The sequence below is a fragment of the Tinamus guttatus genome, unplaced genomic scaffold, assembly GCF_059628265.1.
Source record: "Tinamus guttatus ecotype Peru unplaced genomic scaffold, ASM5962826v1 Tinamus_guttatus_pri_ptg000155l, whole genome shotgun sequence".
NCBI classification, from domain to species: Eukaryota; Metazoa; Chordata; class Aves; order Tinamiformes; family Tinamidae; genus Tinamus; species Tinamus guttatus.
This window is the reverse complement of record NW_028288689.1, coordinates 7,973,284-7,993,880: the sequence shown is the minus strand read 5'-3', so window position 1 is coordinate 7,993,880 and position 20,597 is coordinate 7,973,284. Positions and strand designations below refer to the sequence as shown.

Genomic DNA, 20,597 nt, shown 5'->3' with positions numbered 1-20,597 from the left:
GCGAGACGAGAAGCCAGCCCGGGAGAAAGGAGCCGCCACCGCCGGAGTGACGGTAAGGAGAGCGCAGGAAGGAGCAGGGCGCGGGACGAGCCTGGTTGTGCTGCTGTGAGGGAAAGCGGAGCGAACAGGAGGAGGGCGAAAGCGGTGTCTCGACTGGAAATGTGGTCGTGGGAGAAGCGCGTCACCCGGCGAGATCGGGCGCTGCTGTGGTGCGTCTTGGTGGCAGCGTGGGAGGTGTCGTGGGGGCAGCTGCGCTACTCAGTGCCCGAGGAGATGCAGAAGGGCTCCTTCGTGGGCGACGTGGCCAAGGATCTGGGGCTGGAGCTCTCGGCGCTCCGCGACCGCGGCGTCCGCATCACACACAGAGGTAGGAAGCAGTATTTCTCCCTGCATGAGAAGACTGGCCATTTAGTGACCGCGGAACGCATAGACAGGGAACAGCTCTGCGAATTCGCGGATGAGTGTGTGCTGCGCTGTGAGATGATAGTGGAGGGCGAAATGAAAGTTTACGCAATCGAAGTGGAAATCAGAGACATTAACGACAACTCGCCCAGCTTCCAAGGGGAAGAAATGCAAGTGAAAGTGAGCGAGACAACAGTCCCGGGGTGGCGATATCCGCTGGCTGAGGCTCAGGACCCGGACAACGAGGACAATTCCCTGCAGCGCTACGAGCTGAGTGGCGACGAACACTTCACTCTGGATGTGCAGACGGGACCGGACGGTGGGAAAAGTCCCGTGCTGGTCCTGGCGAAGGCACTGGATCGGGAGCAAGTCTTGATTCACGACCTGGTGCTGACGGCGATGGACGGCGGGGATCCAGCGAGGACGGGCACGGCGCGGATCCGTGTGGTCGTGCTGGACGCGAACGACAACGCGCCGGTGTTCAGCCAGGCGGTGTACACGGTGCGTGTGCGGGAGGACGTGCCCGTTGGCTCCACCCTGCTCACTGTAAGTGCCACCGATGCCGACGACGGAATGAACGGAGAGGTGACATTTTTATTTCAAAAGATTTCGGTAAAGGCGTCGGAAATATTCCTTCTGGACGCGGAGACAGGAGTTATCACCCTGGCCAGGAGCTTGGACTTCGAGGAAGGTGATTCGTACGAATTAAGCGTGCAAGCGAAGGACGTTGGAGAACTCTTCGACATGGCGAAAGTCTCGGTCTTGGTGACTGACGTAAATGACAACGCCCCCGAATTGACAGTCACGTCGTCACTGAACGCGGTGCCGGAGGACTCTCCATCGGGAACGGTGGTGGCCCTGCTCCACGTGCAGGACCGCGACTCGGGGGCGAACGGGAAGGTGAGGTGCTCGCTGGACGCGGGGCTGCCGTTCCGCCTGCGCAGCTCGCTGGGCAACTACTACAGCGTGGAGACATCGAGGGAGCTGGACCGCGAGGCGGTGGCGGAGTACAACGTGACGGTGCGCGCGACGGACGGCGGGTCGCCCGCGCTGTGGAGCAGCGCGGTGCTGCCACTGCGCGTGCTGGACGTGAACGACAACGCGCCGGTGTTCGCGGAGGCGCGCTACAGCGCGTGGCTGCCCGAGAACAACGCCAAGGGCGCGCTGGTGCTGACGGTGCGCGCGTGGGACGCGGACTGGGGCGAGAACGCGCGCGTGCGGTACCGGCTGTGGGAGGGGCAGGTGCGCGGCGCGCCGCTCTCGTCCTACGTGTCGGTGCACGCGGAGACGGGCGCGCTGTACGCGCTGCGCTCGTTCGACTACGAGGAGGTGCGCGAGGTGGAGCTGTGGGTGCGCGCGGAGGACGGCGGCGCGCCGGCGCTGAGCAGCAACGTGTCGGTGCGGCTCTTGATCGTGGACGAGAACGACAACGCGCCGCAGGTGCTGTACCCGCCGGCGGCGTCGCCGGGCGCGGGCTGGACGGGCGTGGAGCTGGCGCCGCGCTCGGCGGAGCCCGGGGCGCTGGTGGCCAAGGTGGTGGCGGTGGACGCGGACTCGGGGCAGAACGCGTGGCTGTCGTACGAGCTGGCCAAGGCGACGGAGCCGGGGCTGTTCCGCGTGGGGCTGCACAGCGGCGAGGTGCGCACGGCGCGCTTCCCGCTGGCGCGCGACGCGCTGCGCCACAGCCTCGTGGTGCTGGTGAAGGACCACGGGCAGCCGGCGCTGTCGGCCACGGCCACGCTGACGCTGGTGCTGGCCGAGAGCGTGGCCGAGCTGCTGTGGGAGGCGGGCGGCGCGGCGGCGCCGGGTGACGACGACTACGAGGGCGAGGCGGGCGGCAGCGTGACGCGCTGGCTCGTGGTGGCCGTGGCGGCCGTGGGCTGCCTCTTGGTGGCCTTCCTGCTGGCGCTGCTGGCGCTGCGCCTACGCCAGTGGCGCCGCTCCCGCCTGCTGGCCGCGGGCAGCGGGGCCTTGCGCGCCGTGCCGGCCTCGCACTTCGTGGGCATCGACGGCGTGCGCGCCTTCCTGCACTCCTACGCGCACGACGTCTCGCTCACCGCCGACTCGCGCAAGAGCCAGCTCGGCTGTCCGGGCGGCAGCTGCTGCAACACCCTCCCGGCCGCGCCGCCGCCCGACAAAGGCGCGCCGCTGCTGCTGCCCGAAGAGCCCTCGAGCGCCCGCGGCGACAGCGGAGACGCCCTCCTGGTGAGTCCTGACAGAGAGACTTTCCAACTCCCGCTCCCCTTTGTCTTTCTTTCATGATTTCTGCTTCCTCTGCTTTTCTCCACCTCGTCTCCTCTGTCGCCTTGCGGGGCACTAACAAGTGAAGACAAAGCTCTCTCCGAGGGTATGGCCGCGATTGTTTCTAAGGTCTCTCTTGCCCATCAAATTTCCCTTCGAAGATGATGCGGTACTCTCAGAAATGTAAAGGTGCTTTTAAATGTCTTTGTGAGTGGCTCATTAAATGTATTGCCTGTTAAAGAGCGTCAATCGCTCACTGATGTTATCACCCTCTTCTTGGAGCACGCCCTTTTGTTTGGATACCAACTGTTTAAAAGGCATGCAATCAGTCCTGGGCTGCACGCATTTAGGCAGCGTGTGGAGATGTGCTGGCTATGGGCAGATGACTCTCTTGTGTGTCGTGATCCTCCTGAGGTAGAGTGTGAGCATTTGTTGGTGACGTAGACCTTTGTGACTAAAATGATAATGCTCTAAAAATATAACCAAGTTCTATTGTGAATGCAAGATTTATGTTCCTGTTTTATGCAAGATTTATGTTCCTGTAGGTTTTGTTAGCACTGGTCTCCACCTGTGTTTCTTTGCAATTATAGGCATAGTTTCTTACTCAGGTGAAGCACATCCTTTTCCATTCTTTGTCTCTCGTTTTTTTTTTTTTTTTTTTTTTTTTTTTTTTTGAGTGTTGCAGTTGTTGTAGAATATAAGAAATGAGAGTGCAGTTTGGGTTTAAGATTTCTTTTTCTGCTGGAATTGCTCTCAACAATTGCTATGTTAGGAGAAGGATTATATATTTTTCTGGAAATATCACATCTCTATCGTTAAGCAGGATCTTAAAGAGTGTCCTTAAGCAGGTATTCTGCTGACCCTTTCTCTAGTGTATGTGTTCGGCCTTACATCACTCATATGTTTTAGATGTGTGTGACTTCTTATAGCGGTGTGGGAAGCATGAAAATGAACCTCACTTGTGTGTACGTGTGCATGCTAGTCTATCATGGAGGGAAATGTTTCGTGCTGCAGCTGTTTTAATGCTACTTAGTTGGCATTTACGAAGATTATGAGGGTCACATGTGCATAGTTTTGCCTGCTTCTTGAGTCGTATCTTCCAGGCCAATTGCTCCCATGGTCCCTATTTCTCAAATAATTGGTTTCTGAAGTGCTACTGATGCTGTGGTACTCTCAAAAGTGCAAATGCTTTCTTTTTAAAATGAATTTTCCTCATGTTTTTATGACCTGTTCCTTGGGCTGTGTCTTTGAAGACTCTGTGCCACGTTATTACTCCGGTTACCACCCTTTGTGTGTAGTTCAACTGTTCATCTGAATGCTAGATACTGGGTAACTTTACCATGGTGGTCGAAAAACAGATGTTACACCTTCTTCAGGGCATTTGTTTAAATGGATGGACTGTCTGTAAACAGAGACGTGGACAAAGCAGCATTTTGTCTTAGTCACACACACACAGTCCTTTCCCTTTAAAAGTAGCTCTTTTTTTCATGACGTCTTCCTGCTACAGAAAGGGAGGATTTTTAAAGCTATAAATAACATGACTTTGTTATACGTATGCTTGCAAGGAGCCTAATGTCAGAGTGTTACAGGGCAGTGCAAGTACGTGCAGGTAGTGCAAGGAGAGGCTGGATAAGGAATTAGAAGGTGAGTGGGTCAGCTTTTGACTGAAAAACACTTTGTGTTCTTTCTGTCAAGGTTGTGCCTGGAATAACAAGATTCCCTTACTCATGTCCTGAATGGTGGTGACAGGCCTCTGAGGCTTCTGTCTTGCAATATCTGTAAATTTTTTTTTAAAAAACACCAGTAGAAATGCCACATTCCTAGAATGGCTGACAATGCTTCTGTACAAAGTTCTCTTAGTTTTGGCATAGGTAAGGTCCAATGTCAGACTACTATGTGGCAATGAAAGCATTTGTAGGCAGTGAAAGAAGAGGCTGGAAAAGGAATTGGAAGAAGGTAGGTGGGTCAGCTGTTGACTGAACAACACTTTATTTTCATTTATTCTGCCAAGGCTGTGCACCAGAAATAACAATATCCTCTTATTCACATCCTTAAGGCTGGTGAGAGGCCTCAGAGGCCTGGGTCTTTATTCAATAACTGTGTAATGTTTCATAACCACCTTTAGATATACTAAATGCCTAGAATGCCTCTGAATGGAACTCTCTTACTTTTGGCATAGGTAAGTCTGATCTCTACGTGGCAATGAAAGCATTTGTAGGCAGTACAAGGAGGGTAACAGGCTGCATAAGGAATTGGAAGAAGAATGTAGATGGATCAGTTGTTGTCATCTGAGGTGGGTGTCTTCGAGCAATAACTATGTAACATTATATAACTGTCTATGCAAGTGCTACATGCCTGGAATACCTAGAAACTCCTGTGGGATACCTCACTTTAACACCTGGGTGGCCTAGTAACACTGCAATGGAGAGTTTCACCGTGGTTGTACTTCTGGGTTCCTGATCTTGAGCTATCTTCAAGCTTGAAATCTTGCAAGAAGTCTTCTTAGTTGATGTTTATGGAAGCGGGCTTTTGCTCTGACGGTCTCAGGGTTGTGTTGCAGTATCTCTCACAATATCTCTACGAAATGTTAAGACTCTAGGACTTATGTTAGAGGCTGAGGTTCAGTGAATAAGATTTATTCCCTTTTTAACCTACATAACAAACTGCTCTCTTTTCCTGTGTTTTTCTTCTTCTTTCGGTACTCTCTTTGTTAAGGTGACCTGTATGTATAACTGCATTAAGAGGTCACTGGGGGTCGGTCCTTATGTTACCCTACTGTGTCTACATTATTTATTTATTTATTTATTTCTGCCTGCAGCATTGTAGACAAAAGTGAAAGAAGAGCTCTACATGTATTTTGTCATAAGAACATATTTATTTCACTTCTATGTCAAGTACTCTTGCTTATAGTGCAGTTTCTTCTTTTAATATAGACTAGATAACATCTAGGTCATTAGAGTATTAGGAATACAGCATCACATATTCCCAGCAATGGTGGAAGAAGGTGTAAGAAGGGCTGTGTCTTTGTGATGAGTTGCTTCTGTTTAACTTCTCAATAACCACAGAAAGCCACTTGCACAATGGTGTGGTGGCCTGTTCCTTGAGTCAGGTCTTTAGAGCCTTGTTATTATTTGTTATTACTTGGTTTACCATTTTTTGCTTGTAATTCACCTATTCCTGTGAATGTTAGGTATTGGAAGTGGATGTGCAAAAGTGGAACCTTTGCTCCCAGAGAGTAGGCAAGTTTGCTTGCTGACACAGACACATGCTACCCAAGTGGTGCACCCCAGGAAACACGTGTCCATATTGTAGCCCATTCTGATCTTGGCCTAGCAGATATATAAATTCAAAAAGAGCCACTATGGGGTCTTATTGCTGGTTCATCACTTGCCACCTTTTCGGGCAACATTTTAGGCAGGTGGAAGAATTCTGTGCATGTAGACAGAGGTTAGGTGGAAGAGATGCCTGAAATGTAGTTTTGAGTGGGTGAGTGTAAAATTTGGTCTTATTCATATTCTCCCCACAGGTGCGGTTTCATCCATTCCTATTTTTTGTTATATCTGGCTGAGGAAATGTGGCAGTGTTCCATGCAGGGTGCATTGTGAGGAGATGTTACTAGATGTCTGTATAATACACTTCCTACTACTGAAATAAAGTGAAATGACTCCTTCAAGAGTTTGCTTTACAGAGTAGGCTTTTCCCTTTGAACCTACCAATGCTGGCTTGCAGCAAAAGCTTAATTCCAAGCAAGACAAGTGCACATCCACATGAAGACTAAATTATTGCGTGTGAGGAAGATGAAGCAGAGAATGTCTCATATAGTCTGTTCTACCTTGCATGAGATTGTAGGCCTCTGCCTGAAGCACAATAAAACATTCACACTTTTGGCTTCAGGATGGGAACAGATCACAGGGTACAAAAACCCATAAACACTGACAAAAATGTGTGTAAACAGCCTCTTATCTATAAACCTCGAAGGGAGAATTTAGGGCACAGTTTGCCCCTTGAGCACTCACTGACCTGCCAGATGCTCTGCAGGTACATTTCAGGCAGAGTTGTAGCAAAATAGTTGTAAAATTACAACTGCCTCAAAGGTGTCAGATGGAGGTTTTGATATCATCAATAATCCAAAAATGGCAGAGGGAACAGGGCTGCTGCTTTTTGATGCTGCTACTCTACTGTTCTCTTAAAGGCCAGCAGATGGATGACCTGCCTCTTGATGGTCATCCTTACCCAGCACAGAAAACAGGCCTTCCCAAATGGCAGAAGGAAGGTCACAACAGCACACACAAATAACTTCAGCTGGATATGATACCTGCAGGCTGGATGAGGCTGGGTAACTTTTGCCTAGAAGATCCCCAAGACATTCTGTTCTTAAGTATAACAGTGTGAAATGATGTTTAGAGCAGACCTCGAACTTTAGAGTTTCAACCAAGTCGACCTGAGCTTTTTGTGGGCAGAATAGGAATCAATGTCAGGACAGCTCAGGGCTAACAGTCTACATAGTTTTGTACTTTTCCTGGCAAAGCTGGTACTGCTGCAGAAAAGGAGTGAATTTATCAGTCCTTTGAGTTATGTTACTATGGTATCATTAGCAGTACCTCTAGGTTCCTTCTTTCACAATCAATATTATTCTTTTTGTGTGTGTGTGTGTGTGTCTAGAAAAGCATGGCACAGAACAAACTTCAGTATGCAGTGGTATGCATAGCATGGCATGTACTTATAAAAAGGAAGGGGAATATGAGGCTTCTTATTGGTTAAAATCTGTGTGTTTTGCCACCTGATACACAGAACAGCTTTGTGGATGTCTCTGAGGCTGCAAAGCCTGAATTTTAATATTTCCTTGAGGAACAGTCAAGATTGGGATCTCTGGAAGTTTAGATCACCAGTGTCCTTGTTTGCTAGGTCCACATGCTCATGACCACAGTAATGCAGTGAAGGGGTGGCCAACAGGTACAAGGACAGTGCGGCCTGGCCTGAAACTCAATGGCTGCAAAGCTGTGTGATAAATGCCATTTGGGAGATGGTTGTGTTGAGGAGAACAAAGATTTTGAGGTGTGTAAGAGTTGAAAATAGTCATGTGTGCCAATGGCTGTGCTGTGAGGGCCACCTGTGAGTCCTTAGGACTGAATGATGTGCATAAGACATGTGTCTCAGTGAGGAGTGACAGAGGAGTGAATTGTGTGCATCAGAAAGCAGTGTTTGTTTCCAAAATTGGTAGTATGACTTGTTGAAACCAGAGATCTTTCCAAGGCATTCTTCAGATAATATGTTGGCTGTTTGTTAGAATCCCCTTGGTAATGAGATAAGTAAGTTCAGGTTGTGCATGGAATAAGAACACTTTCTCAGATGTCATATCTTCCAATTCTTAGGTTATTTTCAACTTTATTTCCAACTTAGGTTATTTCCAACTGGTGAAGAAACCTTGCACTTACCTTCCCCTCCCTTGAAACTCCTTCTCCTTCCTTCCTCTTTTCCTTCCTCCCTCCCTCCCTTCCCGTCTTTGTTTTCTTTTCCCATGACAGTGAAGATAGTTAAACTGCAGCGCCCTGTCCCTAGAGATCTCTGAGGTTTACATGCATAGAGAGAGCAGGGATTCTCTTTTCCTAAGACCAGCGAGAGAAAGAGGATTGATTCTACAAGGTGGAGGAAGTCAGAGGTAGCTTTATCTAAATGCAGACTTCCACAAACACAGCCTTTCTCTTTTACACTACTAAGATATCCGTATTACACAATGTAGTTTGGAGCGTTGGTTTTTTATTTTTATGTAAGGAATTAATTAACTGGAGCTTCGAGCTATTTACCTCGGAAGCTGCGATTCTCAGACACGGTCTCAGGGTGTCACTGTTGGCCAACGTGGAGGAGCAGTTTTCGATACCGGCACCTCCCCCCGTGCTGGGTGTCTCCGCAGTGCCGCTTCGGAACTGGGCGCAGAGAGAAAGGCACGTCCTGCTGCAACGCATCCACTGCCCGGTAACTAGCATTAATTGTATTTATTTGAATCACGGGTTGTTTCAGCTGATCGGGGAGACTAATTTCATACCGTTTGCAGAATACCGCTCAGCAAAGCAAAGAATGGAGATCATACTGCCAGCGCAGCGCCGGTCAGCAGCCAGGCATGTCGCAATGCTGGCCATATTGCTGCCGCTGTGCTGCCGGGCGGCGCCGGAGCGGCTGCGCTATGCGATTCCCGAGGAAACGGGCAGCGGCTCCGTGGTGGGGCCCCTGGCGCGGGACCTGGGGCTGAACCCGGCAGACCTGCCCGCAAGGAAGCTCCGCACTGTTTCGGGTGACGAAAAGCGATATTTCGCTCTCAGGGAAGATAATGGAAGCCTGCGTGTAAACGAGAGGATAGACCGAGAGGAGATTTGCGGGAACGTGTCGCCTTGTGTCCTCAGTTTGGAGGTGGTCGCGGAAAATCCATTCAGTATATTTCATGTGAGCGTTACCATTGAGGATATCAATGATAACGCGCCACACTTCAGCAGGGAAATTGTGGACCTAGAAATAATGGAATCCACGCCTCCAGGAACGAGGTTCCCGCTGGCGAGTGGCAGAGACCCCGACGTTGGTACTAACTCGTTGCAAAACTATCACCTCACCCCCAATCCACTCTTTTCCTTAGTAGTGAAGGAGAGTCCCGACGGCAAGAAACAGGCAGAACTGCTCCTGGAGAAACAGCTAGATCGAGAAAACCAAAAGAATCACCATTTGATACTGACGGCGGTAGATGGTGGGGATCCAGTCAGATCTGGGACAGCACAGATAAGGATTAATGTCACTGATGCCAACGACAATTCCCCGCTATTCACCAAAGAGATGTACAAAGTCCGACTGGAGGAAAACTTGACTGAGGGCTCCTTAGCTTTTCGGGTGGAAGCTACTGACAGTGACGAAGGTACGAATGCAGAAATTATCTACTCTTTCAGTGATATCGGAGACAGAGCTCGCCAGCTTCTTAGTCTGGACCCTAGAACAGGTGACGTCAAGATTACCGGCCCATTAGATTTTGAAGAGGCGAAATATTATGAGGTGACTGTTGAAGCCAAAGACGGAGGTGGGCTAAGTAGCCACGCCAAAGTCCACATAGACATTCTAGACGTGAACGACAACCCCCCAACGCTTTCCTTCCTGCCCATCATGAATCCGATCCCCGAAGATTCGGCTCCAGGAACAGTTGTAGCAGTGGTCAATGTTCGCGACAGGGACTCCGCAGACAATGGAGAAGTGAGCTGTTACATCGACAGCGACCTGCCTTTCCGGCTAGTATCAGCTTCCAAAAATTCCTACAAATTAGTAACACAAAATAACTTGGACAGAGAAAAAGATTCTCATTACAATATCACAATCACTGCCAGTGACAGGGGCACTCCGTCACTGTCGAGCCGCACGACGCTGTCGCTGTCCGTGTCGGACGTGAACGACAACGCGCCGGTGTTCGAGGAAGCCGCCTACAGCGCCTACGTGTCGGAGAACAACTTGGCGGGCGCGGCGGTGCTGCGCGTGCGGGCGCGCGACGCGGACGCGGGCGCCAACGGACGCGTGAGCTACTGGCTGGTGGGCGGCAGCGCGGGCGAGGCGGCGGCAGCGGCGGCGCCCTACGTGTCGGTGGAGGCGCGGAGCGGCGCGCTGTACGCGCAGCGCCCCTTCGACTACGAGCAGTGCCGCGAGTTCGCCGTGGAGGTGCGTGCGCAGGACGGCGGCTCGCCGGCGCGGAGCTCCACGGCGACCGTGCGCGTCTTCGTGCTGGACCTCAACGACAACGCGCCCCAGGTGCTGTGGCCGGCGGCAGCCGGCCCGGGCTCGTCGAACGGCGTGGCGGGCCCTTTCGAGGTGGTGCCGCGCTCGGCCGAGGCCGGCTACCTGGTGTCCAAGGTGGTGGCGGTGGACGCGGACTCGGGGCGCAACGCGTGGCTGTCGTACGAGCTGGTGCAGGCGACGGAGCCGGCGCTGTTCCGCGTGGGGCTGCACAGCGGCGAGGTGCGCACGGCGCGGGCCGTGTCGGAGCGGGACGCGGCGAGGCAGCGCCTCGTGGTGGCGGTGAAGGACCACGGGCAGCCGGCGCTGTCGGCCACGGCCACGCTGCACGTGGTGCTGGCCGAGAGCTTGCAGGAGGCGCTGCCGGCGCTGAGCGAGCGGGCGGCGGGCGCCGAGTCGCCGTCGGACTTGCAGTTCTACCTGGTGCTGGCGCTCGCGCTGCTCTGCGCCTTGTTCGTGCTGAGCGTGGCGCTGGCCGTGGCGGCGCGGGTGCGCCGCGCCGGGCCGCCCGCCGTGCTGCGCTGCCTGCGCGCCGAGCGCTTCTCCGTGGCCGGCCCCGCCTTCCCGGCCGACTTCTGCGAGGGCACCTTGCCCTACTCCTACAACCTGTGCGTGGCGCCGGCACGCGCCGTGGCCGAGTGCGCGTTGCTGCCGGCGCCGCTGCCCAGCCGCGCCGTCGACGATCTTCTCGGCGGGGACCCGCCCGCGATGCTCACGGCCAGCAGCATCCGCACCCCGGCAGATCTGCCCTCGGACCCCGACGTCCTGCAGGTCGGTAAGATGACATCATCCCTCGCTCCTTTCCTTATCCTCTTCTGATCCTTGTTCTTTCATTTATAATTGTAATGATCTTCAGCAGCAATTGTTCTTTAGGACGACACTATCTTTTTCTGGTTCCCTTCCTTATCTTCAAAACATATACATTTGTTCGTATATATGCCCATTTTCTTCTTTCCGGGGCACTGCGTGGCCACGGCATCCTCTTTCGTTTGCACTTGCCTGCTGCAACGGGAAGGGTTGGTCGTTTTTTTTGTGACTCTCTTCAGGAAGTGAATGACTGCGCCTCCCGGGTCATCAGGAAACGCGGGATTCGGCTCCTTGGGAGGCTCTGTGTTTAGGAGTAGCGCTGCTTGAAGTGGAGAACGTCAAGAAAGGCGAAGGTGGATCCTCATTGTTTGCGAGTTCTTCTGAGGTCTTCCCTTTGTGAGTGGGATTTCAAGGTGAGGCGGTTTTTTTTTTTTTTTTTTTTTTTTTTGGTGTTCTCAGTGTGTTGAGTGCACCGAAGCCGTGTGTGGTCGTGCCGCTGAGCACATAGGGTCTGGAGAAACGGGAAGGGCAGGAGTGGCGGTGCGTGTGTGCCTTGGGCAGCCGTGTGACGCGTGATGTGCAAGTAGGTACTTGCCCTGCCTGGTTTTGGAGGAAGGCTGCTCCAGAAGTGAAAGCCCTCGTGAGTCTCGGCATTTTGGGCCTGAATTCCCTTTCATGTGCCCCTCTGAACTGGAACACAGGGTCCTTTTGAGCCTTTTATTTCCTGAAAGTATCTTCGAATGTTACTTTATATCCTCTATGATTGCTATAAAAACGGCAGGAAAACATCTTTCTTCTCCGGCCATCTGGTCGATCATTCAGCTGATGATCTCTGCTTGAGATAACATTTTCAATCGAATTGTTTTCATTCTGCACCTGTCCCTTTTCTGTCGTATCTGGATGCATCTGCCTACACCCTGCAGAATTCATTGGCTTTAATTTACGGCACTTAATGAATTAAACATATATTATCGCATTGTATACCCCTACACTAGCGTTGTGTTATAAAAATATCGAGGAGAAAGAGAAATAAAATATAGTTGGCGTCGGTGTCTGATATGTGGGTGGAAATAAAAATGACAGGCAATGTAAGGAACACTGCAGATGAAAAGTATCAATTACAAAGTCTAAGGCAAGGAACAGCAAAACAATCGAGTAGCTGGACTAACTGACTTTGTTAGTACTATATACATTTTATTTTATTTTCCGTTTTGTTTGTACATTTGTTGTAGGAATTTTCTTTTAACTGAATGAAAACAGTAAAATTCTATTTATTGTATGCTAAGAGCTGTAATTTTTTTGAGAAATTCCTCTCTTTGGTTTCTATTTATGACTTCATAGTTCAAGCGATGTGTGTAGAGAATTGATAAGAAACAACTTTCCTTCCTCCGTTTTAAGGAAGGTCTTCATCGTTGCGCTTCCTTGTGAGTCGGGTTTCCGGAGGCTACTGCGATTGGTTGCATTCCAGTGTCAGGCAGTCCTCACCTGCGGGAAGGTATTTAGCTGTATCAGAGCAGATCGTTGGCACGAATTGATGCTTGCTGAACGGTCCGAAGGGTGAAATACCGCGAGTTAGCGTACTCTGCTTCAGAGACATTGCCTTCTAATATTTCCTATTTCATCTTCCATCTTCCTTCCTGTGTTCCTGTTTACCCCCTTTCACTTTCCCTTTTCACCTTCCTTCTCTATATTCCCTGATTTACTTTTCCGTTTCCCTTTCGCGGATCCACTTTTCCACTTTTCTGTCGGCGTTGGAGGCTGGCATGCGGGGACGCCCTCATCGTGCAACGGGTACCGTGCACTCCCTGTGTGTGTACGTGGCCCTTTGGTGCCGGTCGGGCCGCCGCGCCCGGGTCGCTGCGGCGACACAGGGAAGACGAGCGCTCCGCCGCGCTCCAGTGGGAGCAGTTCCCGGCGCGGGCCGCAGGGTGGTGCTGTCGGCCAAGGCGGCGCTCAGCGGCGCTGCGGCTCTCGCGGGGAGGCGGCGGCGATCGGGAAGGCGAGCGGAGCGGCGAGCGCTCGCTCCTCCGCGCCAGCCGCTGCCGGACACCTCGGCCGGCCCTCAGCGCAGCGCCCTGGGCGAGCAGGAGCGCCCGTATGGCGGCCGCCTTCGCGTGCGGCCCCGCAGCTCCCCGCACTCTGCACCGGCGATCGGCAAGACGCAGCGACCCCGCCGCGCCCGGCATGGCGCCTGCAAGGCAAGTGCTTTGTCTCTGTGTCTTTCTCTCCGTGCCACTTGCTCGCTCGCAGCCCATCCGCTACTCCGTGGCCGAGGAGAGCGAGAGCGGCTCCCTGGTGGCTCATGTCGCGCAGGACGTGGGGCTAGAGCTGGCGCAGCTCGGGGCTCGCGAGGCCCGGCTTGTGTCGGAGGACGGCCGCCAGCACTTTCACTTAGAGCGCAGCACCGGCCGCCTCGCAGTTAGGGACAGGATCGACCGGGAGGAGCTCTGCGGCCAGGCCCTCACCTGCACGGTCTCCTTTGAGCTACTGCTCGCCAACCCGCTGCAGTTCTTCCGCATCGAAGTGGCCATAGAGGATATCAATGACCACTCACCAGTTTTCCCCGAGGACCAAGTGACTTTCAAGATCCCCGAAACGAGCGATCCGGGGTCCCGTTTCCCGCTGCAGGGAGCTCGGGACCTCGATATTGGCAGCAACAGTCTGCAGGGTTACAGCATTGCTCCCGAGAACGAGTATTTCAGCGTATCTTTCCGGCGTCAGAGCAGGGGAAGCCAATCCCTTGAATTGGTGTTGGAAAAGGCACTAGACAGAGAGGAGCTACCGGAGGTTGGTTTCAGTCTGATTGCGACTGACGGGGGCTCTCCACCCCGCAGCGGGACAACTCAGATCCGCATCATTGTCCTGGACGCAAACGACAACGCTCCTGTCTTCACGCAGGAGCTATACGATGGACAGGTTTTGGAAAATGCCCCGGAGGGCTCCCTGATTCTCCGCGTGGTCGCAACTGACGCGGATGTGGGAGCTAACGGCGAGATATCCTTCTCGTTCCTTCAAACTATGGATCAGAGCAACTCGGCGTTCGAGATCGACGCCCGGAGTGGTGAAATTCGTGTCACGCAGCCTCTGGATTTCGAGGCGGCGCAGAAGCACGAGCTCAGCGTGAGCGCCACAGACGGCGGGGGACTGTCGGCTCTCTGCAAGGTGCTGGTGGAGGTGGTGGATGTGAACGACAACGCGCCGGAGCTGGTGGTGAGCTCCTTCGTGAGCCCCGTGGCCGAGAGCGCATTGCCCGGCACGGTGGTCGGCCTGTTTGTGGTGAAGGACCGCGATGCCGGCGCCAACGGGAAGGTGTCCTGTTGGCTCGAGGAGCAGCCCTCTTTTTCCCTGAGGGCTGCGTATAAGAACTACTACGAGCTGGTGACGGCGAGCGCCCTGGACCGCGAGGAGACGGCGCGGTACGTGCTGGCCGTGACGGCGGCCGACGCGGGCTCCCCGCCTCTCAGCACCACGCGCACCTTCACGGTGGATATCTCGGACGTCAACGACAACGCGCCCGTCTTCAACCAGACGTCGTACACCATGTACGTGCGTGAGAACAACGAGGCAGCGACACTCGTGGGCGCCGTCCGCGCGGCCGATGAGGACGAGGGTCCCAACTCGAGGGTGACCTATTCCCTGGCGGTGGGCGGCTCCGCGCAGCGCGCCCCGCACGTCTCCGTGAACTCCGAGAACGGGAAGGTGTTTGTGCTGCGTCCCCTGGACTACGAGCAGGTGAGGCAGCTGGAGGTGGTGGTGAGCGCGTCCGACTCGGGCTCGCCACCACGCAGCGCCAACGTCACGGTCCGCATCGTCGTGCTGGACGAGAACGACAACGCGCCCGTGGTGCTGCACCCCGCGCAGGACAGCTCGCCGCCGTCCAGCGAGCTGGTGCCCACGTGGGCCGAGGCGGGCTACCTCGTCACCAAAGTGGTGGCGGTCGACGCCGACTCAGGGCAGAATTCCTGGCTTTCCTACCAACTGCTCAAGGCAACGGAGCCCGGGCTCTTCGCCGTGGGCAGCCAAAGCGGGGAGGTGCGGCTCAAGAGGCCGCTGAGCGACAGGGACGCCGTGAAGCAGAAGCTGGTGGTCCTGGTGCGCGACAACGGGCGGCCGCCGCTGTCCGCCACGGCGGTGCTGGGCGCGCTGCTGCTCGACGGCTTCTCGGACGCGCACATGCCGCGCAGCGGCCTGGCCGCGGATAATGACGACGGCGGCTCCCTCACGCTTTATCTAATCGTTTCCCTGGCCCTCGTGTCGCTGCTCTTCCTCGCGTCCGCCGCCGCCTTCGTGGCGTGCAAGGTGTGCAAGAGGAAGGCGCTCAAGGAGGGCACCGTGCTCTACGGCCCCGGAGACTTGCAGAGCAGCCTGGCCGACGCGGTCGCCGCGGGGACTCTGCCCCGCGCCTACTGCTACGAGGTGAGCCTCACCACGGGCTCGGGCAGCAGCGAGTTCAAGTTCCTGAAGCCGCTCCTCGCCAGCCTGCCACCGCAGCACTGCGGCACAGTTGGCGGCGTTGCCAGGGACGAGGATTTCCCCGGCGGCCTCACCCCCGCGGAGGAACCGCGACCGCAGAGTCCCGACACGCTGCCCGCCGCGGCGTTCGGCAGGCTGGCTTTAGACTAGCGCTCCGCGAGCATCAGCCACGGCTCAAGGCTTCCCTCCGAAACCTGCGGGGAAGATCCTCGCTTGGGTGAGTCAGGGCGGGAGGGTGATGGACAGGAAACTTCCCTCCTCTCACAACACGGTGCAACAGCTTGTTGCCTCCCCACCATTCCTCGCGCACCCACCATCCTCGCCCGCCTCCACCCGAAGAATAAAGGAAAAAATAATGTATAATCGCCCTCGACTTTATCTATTAGCTGTTAATTCCTTAATGTTCGTCCTTTCCTCAGTAGCCTTTTCTGAAGCGCTTGAGTAGCAGAATTAGAGCCGTAGCGTCCCATTAAACCAATTTCCTTGCTTGTAGTGAAATAAAATCGCGGTTCTCGGCTGATATTCTGTGCTGTTTCACCCTCCTCCCGTCCACGAGAGAGACTGAAACTCTGCGTACTTTTGCAAGATCTACTCTCTTCCCTCCCTGAGTCCAGGATCTCCCTTCAAGGGAGTATTACCGTAGTGTGCTTGGTCTTCAAAATATTTTATTTGAAGTTGCATAGCGGTACTTGGATCTGTTTATTTTTCTTTTTTTCCTTATGTGTTTATATCCATATCCCTGCCTTTCTCGTCTCTTCTTTCTCTACAGTGTTCATTTTTACATGCGTAGAGTCTCTTAACAATGTTTTCCTCATGCTTTGAGTTGTCCCTACCCATTTAGGAAGGCACTGTCTGATCGAAGGCTGTCAACCACTACATATTTCGAAAGCCTTGCATTGTATGGAATTTTAATTATAATGTGGAATATATTAAGTCATCTTTGTTAAAAATAAACACAAAAAGAATAAGAGTAGGCCAATTAAAAAAAATACAATAAAATACGTTGGTTACGGAGGCAGCTATGGACACGTATTTCTCTCCGCCTACCTAATGTAAGGGGCTCAAAGACATTCGGAATTGTCAGGGTCTCTTTGGGGACGGTGTAAAATAAGAGTGCTCGGCATTTTTCTTTGCACCTGGGGAATGTGGCTGAGAAACGCTCGAGCACCGACGAAGCACCGTCGTGGACCCATTGCAGAGAGTGGCCTTGGGCTTTCGAAAGCCAGTTGCGTCTCGATAAAAAATGTTGGGCATATTGTAAGCCGTCGGTGCGTCTGTGCGGCTGAGAAAGTGTGGAAACGGGAGGGGGGGTAGCGTTGCCGGCGCTGGAGCGCTGCAGTGCTTCTTTGCGGCTGCAAGTGTCGCTGTTGGCTCACGATGGGGCCGATCGCCAGGCAAAGAGCGCGAGACGAGAAGCCAGCCCGAGAGAAAGGAGCCGCCACCGCCGGAGTGACGGTAAGGAGAGCGCAGGAAGGAGCAGGGCGCGGGACGAGCCTGGTTGTGCTGCTGTGAGGGAAAGCGGAGCGAACAGGAGGAGGGCGAAAGCGGTGTCTCGACTGGAAATGTGGTCGCGGGAGAAGCGCGTCACCCGGCGAGATCGGGCGCTGCTGTGGTGCGTCTTGGTGGCAGCGTGGGAGGTGTCGTGGGGGCAGCTGCGCTACTCAGTGCCCGAGGAGATGCAGAAGGGCTCCTTCGTGGGCGACGTGGCCAAGGATCTGGGACTGGAGCTCTCGGCGCTCCGCGACCGCGGCGTCCGCATCACACACAGAGGTAGGAAGCAGTATTTTTCCCTGCATGAGAAGACTGGCCATTTAGTGACCGCGGAACGCATAGACAGGGAACAGCTCTGCGAATTCGCGGATGAGTGTGTGCTGCGCTGTGAGATGATAGTGGAGGGCGAAATGAAGGTTTATGCAATCGAAGTGGAAATCAGAGACATTAACGACAACTCGCCCAGCTTCCAAGGGGAAGAAATGCAAGTGAAAGTGAGCGAGACAGCAGTCCCGGGGTGGCGATATCCGCTAGCTCAGGCTCAGGACCCAGATATCGGGGACAATTCCCTGCAGCGCTACGAGCTCATCGCTGACGAACACTTCACTCTGGATGTGCAGACTGGGACGGACGGTGGGAAACGTCCCGAGCTGGTGCTGGAGAAATCACTGGACCGCGAGGAAGACGCGTTTCACGACCTGGTCCTGACAGCGGCGGACGGCGGGGATCCAGCGAGGACGGGCACGGCGCGAATCCACGTGGTCGTGCTGGACGCGAACGACAACGCGCCAGTGTTCAGCCAGGCAGTGTACACGGTGCGCGTGCGGGAGGACGTCCCCGTGGGCTCCACTCTTCTCACGATCAGTGCCGCCGATGCCGACGACGAAATAAACGGAGAGGTGACATTTTTATTTCAAAAGATTTCACTGAAAGCGTCGAGAATATTCCATCTGGACACGGAGACAGGAGTGATCACCCTAGCAAGGAGCCTGGACTTCGAGGAAGGTGATTCGTACGAAATGGAGGTTCAGGCAAAAGACGGCGGGGACCTTTTCGACACGGCGAAAGTCTCGATCGAGGTGATTGATGTGAATGACAACGCGCCCGAATTGACAGTCACATCTTCGCTGAGCGCCGTGCCGGAAGACTCTCCGTCGGGGACGGTGGTGGCCCTGCTCCACGTGCAGGACCGCGACTCGGGGGCGAACGGGGAGGTGAGGTGCTCGCTGGACGCGGGGCTGCCGTTCCGCCTGCGCAGCTCGCTGGGCAACTACTACAGCGTGGAGACGTCGAGGGAGCTGGACCGCGAGGCGGTGGCGGAGTACAACGTGACGGTGCGCGCGACGGACGGCGGGTCGCCCGCGCTGTGGAGCAGCGCGGTGCTGCCGCTGCGCGTGCTGGACGTGAACGACAACGCGCCGGTGTTCGCGGAGGCGCGCTACAGCGCGTGGCTGCCCGAGAACAACGCCAAGGGCGCGCTGGTGCTGACGGTGCGCGCGTGGGACGCGGACTGGGGCGAGAACGCGCGCGTGCGGTACCGGCTGTGGGAGGGGCAGGTGCGCGGGGCGCCGCTCTCGTCGTACGTGTCAGTGCACGCGGAGACGGGCGCGCTGTACGCGCTGCGCTCGTTCGACTACGAGGAGGTGCGCGAGGTGGGGCTGTGGGTGCGCGCGGAGGACGGCGGCGCGCCGGCGCTGAGCAGCAACGTGTCGGTGCGGCTCTTGATCGTGGACGAGAACGACAACGCGCCGCAGGTGCTGTACCCGCCGGCGGCGTCGCCGGGCGCGGGCTGGACGGGCGTGGAGCTGGCGCCGCGCTCGGCGGAGCCCGGGGCGCTGGTAGCCAAGGTGGTGGCGGTGGACGCGGACTCGGGGCAGAACGCGTGGCTGTCGTACGAGCTGGCCAAGGCGACGGAGCCGGGGCTGTTCCGCGTGGGGCTGCACAGCGGCGAGGTGCGCACGGCGCGCTTCCCGCTGGCGCGAGACGCGCTGCGCCACAGCCTCGTGGTGCTGGTGAAGGACCACGGGCAGCCGGCGCTGTCGGCCACGGCCACGCTGACGCTGGTGCTGGCCGAGAGCGTGGCCGAGCTGTTGTGGGAGGCGGGCGGCGCGGCGGCGCCGGACGACGACAACGAGGGCGAGGCGGGCGGCAGCGTGACGCGCTGGCTCGTGGTGGCCGTGGCGGCCGTGGGCTGCCTCTTGGTGGCCTTCCTGCTGGCGCTGCTGGCGCTGCGCCTACGCCAGTGGCGCCGCTCCCGCCTGCTGGCCGCGGGCAGCGGGGCCTTTCGCGTCGTGCCGGCCTCGCACTTCGTGGGCATCGACGGCGTGCGCGCCTTCCTGCACTCCTACGCGCACGACGTCTCGCTCACCGCCGACTCGCGCAAGAGCCAGCTCGGCTGTCCGGGCGGCAGCTGCTGCAACACCCTCCCGGCCGCGCCGCCGCCCGACAAAGGCGCGCCGCTGCTGCTGCCCGAAGAGCCCTCGAGAGCCCGCGGCGACAGCGGAGACGCCCTCCTGGTGAGTCCCTGCAGAGAAACTTTCCCATTCTTCCTTTGCTCCGCCGCCCCCCATTGCTTAAGTCCTTCTTGAGGGTTTCTGCTTCCTCTGATTTTCTCCTCCTCGCTTTCTCTGCCGCGTTCCCGCGCAGTAACAAGCGGAGCTAGAGCTGTGGCCGAAGATATGGCCGCGATTGCTTCCAAGGTCTCTTTTGCCCATCAAATTTCCCTTCGAAGATGTTGCGGCATCCTCAGAAATGTAAATGTGCTTTTAGCGGTGTTTTCTCTGTGAGCGGCTCATTAGACGTATTTCCTGTTAAAGAGTGTCAATCGCTCACTGATGTTATCACCCTCCACTTAGAGCACGCCCTTTTGTTTGGATACCAACTCTTTAAAAGGGATGTAATCAGCACTGAGATAGTGCGGCTGTAGGCATTTAGGCAGCGTGTGAAGATATGATTCCTATGGTCAGATGACTCTCCTGCGTGAGTGTGAGCATTTGTTGGTGAGGAAGATCTTTGTGAGAGAAATGACAGTGCTCTAAAAATATAACGGAGCCCTCTTGTGAATGCAAGACACGTGTTCCGGTTTTCCTCTCTGGTAGCTCTTTTAGGGCTGGTCTCAAAGCGGGTAGCGGGTTACCGCGCAGTAACAAAAGGAGGTAGACCTGTGTCCGAGAGTATGGCCGCGATTGCTTCCAAGGTCTCTCTTGCCCATCAAATTTCCCTTCGAAGACGGTACGGCACTCTCACAAATATAAATGTGCTTTTAGCGGTGTTTTCTCTGCGGGCGGCTCATTAGACGTATTACCTGTTAAAGAGTATTAATGGCTCACTGATTAGAGCGCTCTTCTTAGAACACGCCCTTTTGTTTCGATACCAGCTGTTTAAAAGGGATGTAATCAGCACTGGAGTAGTGCGGTTGCCGACTC

General features: G+C 55.2%; 1 protein-coding gene and 3 pseudogenes across 1 annotated transcript; all 4 read left to right on the top strand.

The window, feature by feature from the left end:
• Nucleotides 1-159: 159 nt before the first annotated feature.
• Nucleotides 160-8,620, top strand: LOC148595076 (protocadherin gamma-A6 pseudogene; annotated as a pseudogene).
• Nucleotides 8,621-8,769: 149 nt separating this feature from the next.
• LOC104574113 (protocadherin gamma-B1 pseudogene) lies at nt 8,770-11,608 on the top strand (annotated as a pseudogene).
• A 1,697-nt stretch (nt 11,609-13,305) lies between these two features.
• Nucleotides 13,306-15,831, top strand: LOC148595075 (protocadherin beta-15-like). The gene has a single exon (XM_088522724.1). The coding sequence runs from the start codon at nt 13,306-13,308 to the stop codon at nt 15,829-15,831; it is 2,526 nt and encodes an 841-aa protein (XP_088378850.1).
• Nucleotides 15,832-17,243: 1,412 nt separating this feature from the next.
• Nucleotides 17,244-20,279, top strand: LOC148595074 (protocadherin gamma-A12 pseudogene; annotated as a pseudogene).
• The last annotated feature ends 318 nt before the right edge of the window (nt 20,280-20,597 follow it).